This window comes from Nymphaea colorata, chromosome 11 (genome assembly GCF_008831285.2).
Source record: "Nymphaea colorata isolate Beijing-Zhang1983 chromosome 11, ASM883128v2, whole genome shotgun sequence".
Lineage (NCBI taxonomy): Eukaryota > Viridiplantae > Streptophyta > Magnoliopsida > Nymphaeales > Nymphaeaceae > Nymphaea > Nymphaea colorata.
This window is the reverse complement of record NC_045148.1, coordinates 17420745-17430537: the sequence shown is the minus strand read 5'-3', so window position 1 is coordinate 17430537 and position 9793 is coordinate 17420745. Positions and strand designations below refer to the sequence as shown.

The 9793-nt window shown below is 39.4% G+C and overlaps 1 protein-coding gene across 3 annotated transcripts; it reads right to left on the bottom strand.

Annotated features, from left to right (window-relative positions):
- Positions 1-489: 489 nt before the first annotated feature.
- Positions 490-9149, bottom strand: LOC116264149 (protein NARROW LEAF 1-like). 3 transcript variants are annotated; one of them, XM_031644193.2, is made up of 6 exons: positions 8912-9149; positions 8005-8452; positions 6485-6628; positions 5861-6101; positions 4988-5488; positions 490-1310 (listed from the first exon to the last, which is right to left on the bottom strand). In XM_031644193.2, exons 1-6 carry the CDS (start codon positions 8965-8967, stop codon positions 883-885), a joined length of 1818 nt encoding a protein of 605 aa, XP_031500053.1. In that variant the 5' UTR covers positions 8968-9149; the 3' UTR covers positions 490-882. The 3 variants fall into 3 exon arrangements, with proteins under 3 accessions (XP_031500053.1, XP_031500052.1, XP_031500051.1); XM_031644192.2 differs by having other exon boundaries at positions 490-1313; positions 8912-9148; XM_031644191.2 differs by having other exon boundaries at positions 490-1346; positions 8912-9146.
- Positions 9150-9793: the final 644 nt, after the last annotated feature.

The window sequence follows — 9793 nt, the reverse complement described above, 5'->3', positions numbered from 1 at the left end:
AAGATGAAAACTGAGCCTCTTCCGATCAGCATGGCCCGTTTGCTCAAACCAGCTAAGCGGTGACAGGTTTTTCATGACAAGACATGACCATTTATAGCTATTGGATAATGATATAATATCTCTTCGAAAAAAAATTACAAGCATTTTCTGAAGAATCTACACGTGTGCTGTAAATTGAGTAATTTAGAAGTTGTTCCCGCTACAATCGATCGCGCAAATAACATTTGTATGGTTGTAATCCTGAAAAGAAAACCTTAGCAGAAAAGGAATATCAAAGGGTGACTTGCGGTATTTCATTTACTCGGATGGTGAGCTTTTTAGAGAAGGCTTCATGCCCCGCGATTGGGCCATGCGTGGGAAGGATTCGCAAGAGATGCATAAGCATCGTATTCCTGTAGTTTTTCGAGAATAATTTCTTTTTAATGGTAGGCAGCCACAGCGAATGGACTAAGAAAATAATGACAGACCAAGACAGGAAAATGTCGGAAGTACAACAAAGATATCCCGCTGTGATTGCAGTGAATACAAAATGTTTATATAGTAAGAGAGAGAGAAGCGCATGGATTGACAATAATCAATCTTGTACTATAAATTAGTACAATCCAACAGAACTAAATGTAAGAATTCTGTTGATAGGCCTCTGTTGTCAAGTTCGACTGAAAGGACCCAAGATAAGCAGACAAAATTTGCCAACCAGCGCATAAATCTTTTAAGCCATGAATGGCAATTCAGTACACAATCTGTGCTCAGAAAATTATCTGGAATTCAGGTGGCCTACAAGATTCAACTCCAGTTCCGTTGCATCAGAGTTCATCGAGCAACCACCTCAACCATGAAAACAGGCTGAACGTGATATGTTGGTAAATACTAATAACCAGATAATTATGCTGTTCGCCTTCTCTTTGTGTCGTCACCTAGTTGCAAACCAATGGAGATATCATCATTTGAACCATCTTTACTATCTCTTAGCCCAGATAAGTTTTCAGGAAACTGGTTCCTGTTAAGATTAGGGTGCCCCAAGGACACATGGAAATCCTGCATGAACTGATGCTCTACACTAGTTGATGGCTCTGCCAGCCTAGTGACGAAATCATTTTGCCGAAACATCACATCCATGTCAATCCCACTGCTCTGTGGTGCCAAACGAGATCCATAGCTGGACATATCCTCAAAGTGAAGAGTTTGACAACCATCAAACTTGGACTTCACGGTAAGTGATGTAATTGGAGATGTAGAACCTTTAGGAGGTAGCTCCTCCACAGTTGGTTCAGAAGCCGCATTTGATATGCACTCTGGTTTTTCTTCAACGCCTTCTGGTTCAAGACAAGTGTCATTATCAAAAGCCGCTGCATGAAGAATGAGCAGAAATGTAAAAATCTAGTGTTCTGGCAATCATGGAAAATAATATAATTGACAAAATCACAGAGACTTCTATCCAAACTAGAATGCATATTTTAAGCACTATCTTGCAACCATAGTTACAGATCACTGATGTTCCCAAAACATCAAATGGAAAATGCCACGGGCTTCATACTTTTACATTTCAAGTACTTACCATTTGTTTATTTATTTTCTACATTTTAGATGTCTGTTATGCTTTTATCAGTATTTTTAGCCAATTTCTATTTATTATGACTTAGTTATTTTCTGCTTTCCTTATGTTTTGCCTGGAAGTGCTTTTACTCATCAAGGCTTCACAATATTTATCAAAAAACCTATATTAGTGGGAGTTCTTGCCTTGCCAAGATAAAGCCAAGAGGCCAAAGATCTATATCAGCAAACAGTATTTGCATTCTGTTTCTTCATTACACACAAAAAGCAAATACTATAGTTTCCACACAGTTGCTTTACTCAAAGCAGGATCTTTCAAAATTAACAGCTCAGAGCTTGCAGTATGAAAAACTATAGTCTATATGAAGTAAATATAGGAGTCTGCATAAGAGAAAAATCGCAAAAACCATATAACAATAAAAGCACCGTGATCTGGCTAGCTGGGTTAACTTAGAACCTTCAAGTTGAAGAAGGACTAGAGTTCAATTCTCCCTTCATTGTGTCTATCCTCGCCCTTAGGAGCATTCATCATCCTATACCCGAGTTTTTGTTGAATCTTATTAGACCAGACACCAGTTTCTTGTGTGTGGACTGTTTTCCTTGATGAGAGAATAGCATTGTGAAAAAGCTTTTCTATATATCAGAGAGGAAGTCAAGAACTGCAACAGGGTTGAGAAACTTAGTTGCTCACCCAGTGTTCTAAAACCCTTTGATTAGATAAAGAAAGAGAGCAATTAACACAGAGAAAACATGCAAGTAACCAGACAACATGAGCACTCTCCATGCATGAGCACAATGAGCTTGTTTTGCACGTAAGTGTGGAACAATATATGTATATACTGGAATGGTACTACACAAGCATGCAGCCATTGACAAGTACTGCCTACTGACACCGAGCACTTTGAAGAACTTATGTCAGATGGATGGTCATAAATGAGAAAGAAGAAAATAGGGATTATTATACAGTACCTGTTAGAAACATCATTCCGGACCATACAGAGGATTCATCTCAATTAAAAAGAAAAAATTTGAAAAGGAAAGAAATATCGCATAGAAAATGGAAGACATATAATAGCTTAACATCATTCAGCCATAGCATATAGTAACATAAAAGTATTATATGGGTCAGAATGGTTTTACGGTATAAACAAACCAAACCAAGTATCATTTGGAAGCAATATAAAGTTATAAACAGTGGGTACTGGTTGGGTTTCTGCACCGTGCAGCCATAAGAATCCAAATAATGTTAAACTGTTTGACATGGATAGTGTAAATCAGTACCTATTGCCTAGAAAGAGCCATTCCAATCTAGGTAGCCATAGTTTATTGGTAAACCCCTTAGGTCAAACCAGTATATCTTGCCCATGAACGACCATACCCAACAAAAACGAGGCTAAAAGAACAACTTAACTTTTAGTAGGGTTATCAGGTAAACCTGATAACAACTGAAGCATGTGGCAATGGCGCAAAAGTAAATTAACCACATGGACTGAACAATCAAGCAATGTTACACCTGCAATCCAACTGACATGGAAAACTTTGGCATGGAACATTCAGAATAGAGTCTTCCACGATTTGCATCCAAATTTATACAGTTATTATGGGAAACATGCGAAGCCAATGAAAAATTGAAAACATTGGTCAAGGTACCAATCCATGAACATCTCCTCAGAACCACGTTGGTCCAAGTAGACATTTACAAAACAATAGATGAAATTGTATCTGGGAAATCTTCCTCAAGTTTATCAAGTACACTGTCCAATTACACAACCAGCTATTAGGAAACATGACTAGTGTAGGGTTTTTAGATAACATTAGAAGCCAAACTAGATAACTTCACATGCTAAGTAACACGATGCACCGAAAATGGCATGGTGCAGCCTGGGTGTGCCCACTCAGCTTGGTCAAGACAAGTAGGGTGCAGCTCAGCAGACTGACCTATTTTCATCCAAGACACCTGACTTGGGTCAACAAAGAGCTGGGGGCTGTCAAACTCTATAAAAAGCTGAAATCATCCTTCCATTGAATTTTCTTCTAAAATGTTGTTTCCCTGTCTCACCTCTTCCAGCTCTAACCAGCACCAGCAGCAAAGTTTTAAGGTTTTCTTTCCGGCATCTCCCTCCGATCAACGGCAAGAGGGCTTTATCTCCATTTCATCGGCTTTATTTATTTTAACCTATTTTATACATTCTGCTTGCTATATGATCAGTTCTACTGAATTCTTCTATAATCTGTTTTTATCTATTTTATTTTTATTAGATAATCTGGTTTATAAGTCTAAGATGTCATAGTGCATGTGTAAATATGTTCAATGAGTCGAGACAACTCGGGCTTGACTCGAACTGCTAAGCTCAACTCATTTAATAAACAAGTTGAACTCGAGTGAAGAGCTCAACTCATGCAAATAAATGAGCAGAACTCGAGCTAGACAAACTCGGCTCGAGTAAACTCATCTAAGCTCGTGCAGACTGGGAAGAAAATATGTAAATTATGTTTCACCTTTCTGTCATGAAAAAGAAGTTATCCCAATAGGCTTCCATGGGACTTGCAAAAAACAAGTTCAATGTTCAAGTCCCCTTCTCCCCCACTTGTGAAAAAATCTTTTTTAATATATGGCTCGACGAAGCTCAAGCTGAAATAGTTCAAGATTTCATTAGCTCGAGCCAAATGGCCCAGTTCGACTCTTGAACATCCCTGCTCATGTGATTCGTTTTTTGTTTTACTTTAATCTGTTTGCTGTGAACCTGTTTTAGCTGACATATATAATCTATTTTACTTTTATCATATAAATTACTTTATATATACTAATTTATTTTAACCTGGTTGCTTTTGTTATATAATTAATAATCTAGTTTGTAGACTTAGTGTCTTATAACATGTTTTTATTTTAATCTGTTTGCTATGAATTGTATGTGGATTTTTTTTTATGTATATGCTAACAGCACTCCAAGATTTGCTGCTGCACCAGCACCTGTGTGACATAGTTTACATGATATATGAATAGTAAAGGCTAAACTTGTACCTATCCAACCTAGACATGGAATAAACTGCAACATAACTATGCAGAAGGCAATTGACCCTTTAAAGTCTTCTTTAAATGCCACCTCCACCTTCAGAAGCCATTGATGCTTTATAGTAAAGTCAAACAGGAATATCAGCAAATTGCTGAACATGTGCACGTACTAGAGAAAGGCAACAGTGTACCATCCAGTCAAGTTACTGCAGAATGTTATCGGTCCAGGTTTCTACATCAGTGATGTAAATAATAACAATGATAAAAAGGATCCATGTAAAGCCAAAGGCATACTTGTTTCACAAAAACAATGCTAGTACTGCATTTTTTCCCTTGAAACCTTATATGGTTTGCCATTCTGCTCCAATGCCATATTTGATAAAATATAAACCAATAAGGGCAAAAGTTGGAAGATCTTTGAACCTTGAAGACTGACATCTGTAGTGACCAAATCAAGCTGAAGTAGATCAAGAAGGCGTCCAAGGTCCACGGCACTGGTCCAGTTCTCAGGACCCAATCCATCCTTAAGCTTGAGACGTCCTCGATTTGCAGTGCCACCCCATATGATGCCAATGGGCCTGGGCTTTTCTATGTCATCACCAACAACAAGTATGAGACTACCACTGTCACCTTCAAGATCAAATGTCTGCCTATTTTCTCCAACAACAAGAAAATCAGTGAAGAAACAAATCCCCTTCTCATCATTATATTCCAGTGCGTATGCAAGGATGGTGCCCTTAGTTAGACCAGAACTCCTTCCAACTTTCACAACGCGTTTGCCGATGAGACTCCCGACAGGTGCTTGCAAATCAACTCGCATGACCTCTCCCATCTCTCCAACTCCTTTAACTTTAGTGGTGACTTTTGACATATCAAAGCTATCCGAAAATGGGACAAAAGCCCCATCAGCTCGTACAAATGTTTCTGCAAATACCAAAAACAGGTAAACAAGCATATGTAAGAGCAGTGGCACTAAATCATTTAATCATTCATGAGGAAGACATAAACTTGTAATGTGCAACATCATCTAGTGAAACAATGAGAATTGCCAAACTATGAATATATTACTGACATACTATTCCGAAAAGTTAAATGTTCAAATCAGAACCAGTAAAACAGCTCTAAGATCAGCAAGCATGAAATCAGTTAGCCTTGGCATATGAATGCAACCATATCATGCAAATATTAACAGTGTAATTGTAACATGTAGGCCTCACTTGCACAAGGGAAACATATATAAACATGTCCTATGCATTCTCCTTTCTGGAGCATTAGATTGGAAATTCAAAAACTGACCTGGATTACTGCTAGCAAAGATCCCATACCATAGCTCATCTGTAATAAATGAAGTCGCTCTCTCCACTGCACCTAGGTAGACACCTGGTCCAAGGTTAGGAGGTAAAGGATGAAACATTTTCTGATTCGGATAATCCAAGTCGACAGCAACATGACGGTTTGTCAGGAAACCAACTTGATGAGAACCAGTACGGCTTCTTACAATGGTTCCAAGCGTCCCATATGTTTCTTGGCTAGAAACCTGATGATGAAGCAGAAAGGACAATGGCAAAAGAAGAAAACAAAATATTTTCCCTTTAATTTATATAAAGGCAGGAATGAAAACCACACGAATTACAAATTTAATGCCAACTAAAAATATAATTCCTCACTCCTCATGCTGAGGCCAATAATCTTTTCTGGTAAAGGTAATGATGGAAATCACCTGTTAATGCTCACTGCCAAGTGAAACTAGAAATAATTTGTACAGAAATAAGAAAACAGGAAGATACTACTGGATTTAAGAGTGAAAATGCCACATAGCAACATCAAAAGCAAATTGGAACGTTTGTAGCACCATGTAAGAAGTTAAGAGCTGAAAATAATTAGGATCAGTTGCAGCACAAGAAATGCAGAGAGTTAAACCTGGGATCCTGGACCAATACACGGGTCACTTCCTCTTAGACCCTCCACTAGCTCAGTGTAAACTTGTTCTTTTGGTGTTGCAACTAGTGAAGTATAATATGAGAACTCCACAACATCCACATCACACCAAATACCGCCTGGACCCTAGACAACAAAAATGCAAATGTATTAATTGTTGGTAAAATTAATCTGACAATCGACCCTGTGTAAAAACATTTAACTACATGATTTAATTACCTTTCAGCTGGAGCAAATTCCAGCAAGCAAAACAGAGATTATCCTGGATCAAGAATAGTGATATATGACCCTGCACAAGCAGTGCCTAGAATTCTACCTGGGTCTCCTAACAGACAAACATCTGCAACTTTTCACATTTAAGATAAGTTGTTTTTTATTGATTGAAGTTAACAAAGCACTATTACAAACAATAGCGTCTTTGGGAATTTATGAATAGCTTCTGCATGAGTGAGCTTTTCTTTTCAAGGGATTCAGGGGGATAAAGGGAAATAACATTTTCAAAAATGTACGCCACAAAGAAAAGCGCGGTTGACTTACTGACCTTCAAGTATAAATGCCCAATGGTGTTCTAAGAAATACAGCTGGTTGACTATAACACTTGTTTCACACAAACAGTTACACACACACACACAAGCAGCAGCCACCGATCCCACAATTTCTAGGTGAAAACTTCTCTGATGAGTTTCCTATAAAGCAAAGGAAACCTTCGAAGCCTTACAATGACAAACAATACGATGAAAAATTAAAAACAATAAAGAATCTATTTTTGGTAATTTTTCTTATCAAATATTAAAGAAAGGATCAATGTTTTCAAAAAATAATAGGAAAAACAAATAAAAATATGTACTTAAGTATATAAAAAAAAAATTAAAAGTGTGTGGCTTGTGATATTTATCACCAATACTTCGAAAACAAAGTGGCATGCATTTACTCTTTTTTGAAGAAAAAAAAATGGATATGGTGATATTCCCGAAATATCAGCAAATTGGTAATACAGACACAAAATATCTTTTATACAAAGTAAAATTTCATTCAGGAATGTTGTAACAATCTCGTAAACCATTACTTCCAAAATACAGTAATACGTATTCACCAAAATCGAAGAGATGAAAACCATGATGTTTCCGAAATATCAGCACATTGGTAACACACAGACACAAGGACATGTGTGTTGGGGGGGGGGGGGGGTTGCGGCGTGCGCGCTTACGTATGTGGCGAGAGGGACTCTGTCATCATATGTTCTATGATCATGCACAGCATAAATGCATAAAATTGACAATATCAGACCACCGGTTATCCCAAGAGAAAAAGAAACTCAGTGAACGAGTACACAAGCACGATCAAGCTATCCATCATGCACACTGGAACTCCATGAAATGAGGCAACAGAAGCAACAAAAGCATGCACAGCAAACAACAAACTTATGATGCTCATTCAGCAAGAAACGCATCAGCGTATTCATAAAAGAGAAAAAATTACATGATCTGACAGAAGAAAGATACCACGAGTATTGTAGGCAAGACCTGGCAATCCAGCAACCATCTCCGGTGGACCTTCCGGGCAACAAAAACTAGTATGGCCGGAATGTCAGTAAGAGCACCTTTCCTCATCCGGAACCCGACAGCAGTGCCCAGGCTGTAGCGCCTCAAGATCTTGCTGTGGAAGGCCCTTATGATCATCAGATCAAGCATGGTGGTTGCCTGCTGCCCGGGCGGCAACGCACCGTCCCCATCGGAATCCAGCTGTTTCTGCAGACCCCAGAAGTAGGAGGCTCTCTCCTCGGCTGTGTCGTTCAGGCGGGTGGATCCTGGCCAAAGGAAGTAGGCTGCCGTGTTGCTCTCTGAATGCTGACCGCCTGAAGGAGATTCGTGGATCGCCGGGTTGCCATGTTTGATTTGCAGCGTGTGCGCAGAGGAGCCAGGGAAAGCAGGGTTGGGGTCGTCCATGGGCCTACAAACAAGCAAGACTGTGGGGAAGCTGGTCCATACAAATCCTTTTCTGAATGCACTGCCGATTCTTTAGAAGCATGGGTACCACCCTCAACAAGAGGAAGCATTCCCAAGACGGAGGCAGAACACAGAAAGAAATAAGGACAAGAGAGATGAGGAGTTTCACTTTCTTGTTTGATGAGGCGACTTAGTTTTACACGAAAAGTTGGTCTGCAGAAAAGACGTTGGCAATTTTACAAATCACAGGACGACAGACACACCGGAAGCTGGTGAACGCTCGCACAAAGAGAGAGGGAGAGAGAGAGAGAACCACCCACAGACAGTAGAGTAGTTCTTGTTTGATGGGGTGGAGCCGATTTATTTTTAAGACTTGGATTAAATGCTTAAAGAAATTATCAGCAGTTAGAAAATCACAAGGCTACAAACAAACCAGACATGTGAACATTCATGAGAAGGGCACCTAAAGTAGCAGAGATGTTGCTTTCTTCGACGGATTTGCAGCTGGTGCTCCAACATTCTCAGCAGGGAGAGAGAGAGAGAGAAAGAGGAAAGAGACACAAGAGGTAAATTTCGCAGGAAGAGAGAGAGTGACAGATAGGAAGAGAGGTAATTCCGCAGGAGGAGAGACTTTAGTAAAGGTAGCGAGAGAGCCACTTATATCAGTCCCTGGCATGCCTGATGTACTGTTCCACTGGGAATACCTATTCATTTTGGCAAAAAGAAATGTGGGAGAAGCCAAAACGTGGATGAATGTAAATGGATGACAAAAAGAAAAAAATAATAATGCGTTCTTTTCGGAGATTGTCTTCTAGCCCAGGAGGGGCGTACTGCCGTTCCTGCGCAGAGAGAAGCAAGGGAATGGTGGAGGGCATAGGGTTGACTGACAACACCGGAGTCCATCTCCTACCAGTGGCAGACCCTCTGTGGTCCGGTTTGTTCCCCGAAGACTGTAGCTGACGATTGTACTTTACTGAAATCAACCCACCAAATCTTATACCATGATTATGGTAAATCTTCTCATCTTCAGAACAGATTAGCTCTTAAAATCTTCAGCTCAATTGAAAAATGTCCTCACGTAAATTCCCTCTGCTAGGATTTCAGACCAGTCAACATCCCAGTTTAACAACAATGTTGAAACTTACATGGCTATTCGCGTCTTGCAATAATATGCTGAAAGTCTGTTAAGAGAATCCGCATGAAAAGTCAGATACAGTCTAATTCACTGTAGTAAAATAATCAAAACTACCAATGTCATGCATACCCTTGAATTTATGACAACAATAAGTAACAAATCAAAATTTGGAGAAGTTATCAACGGGAAGCAGTGCTCCTTGGTAGTGTT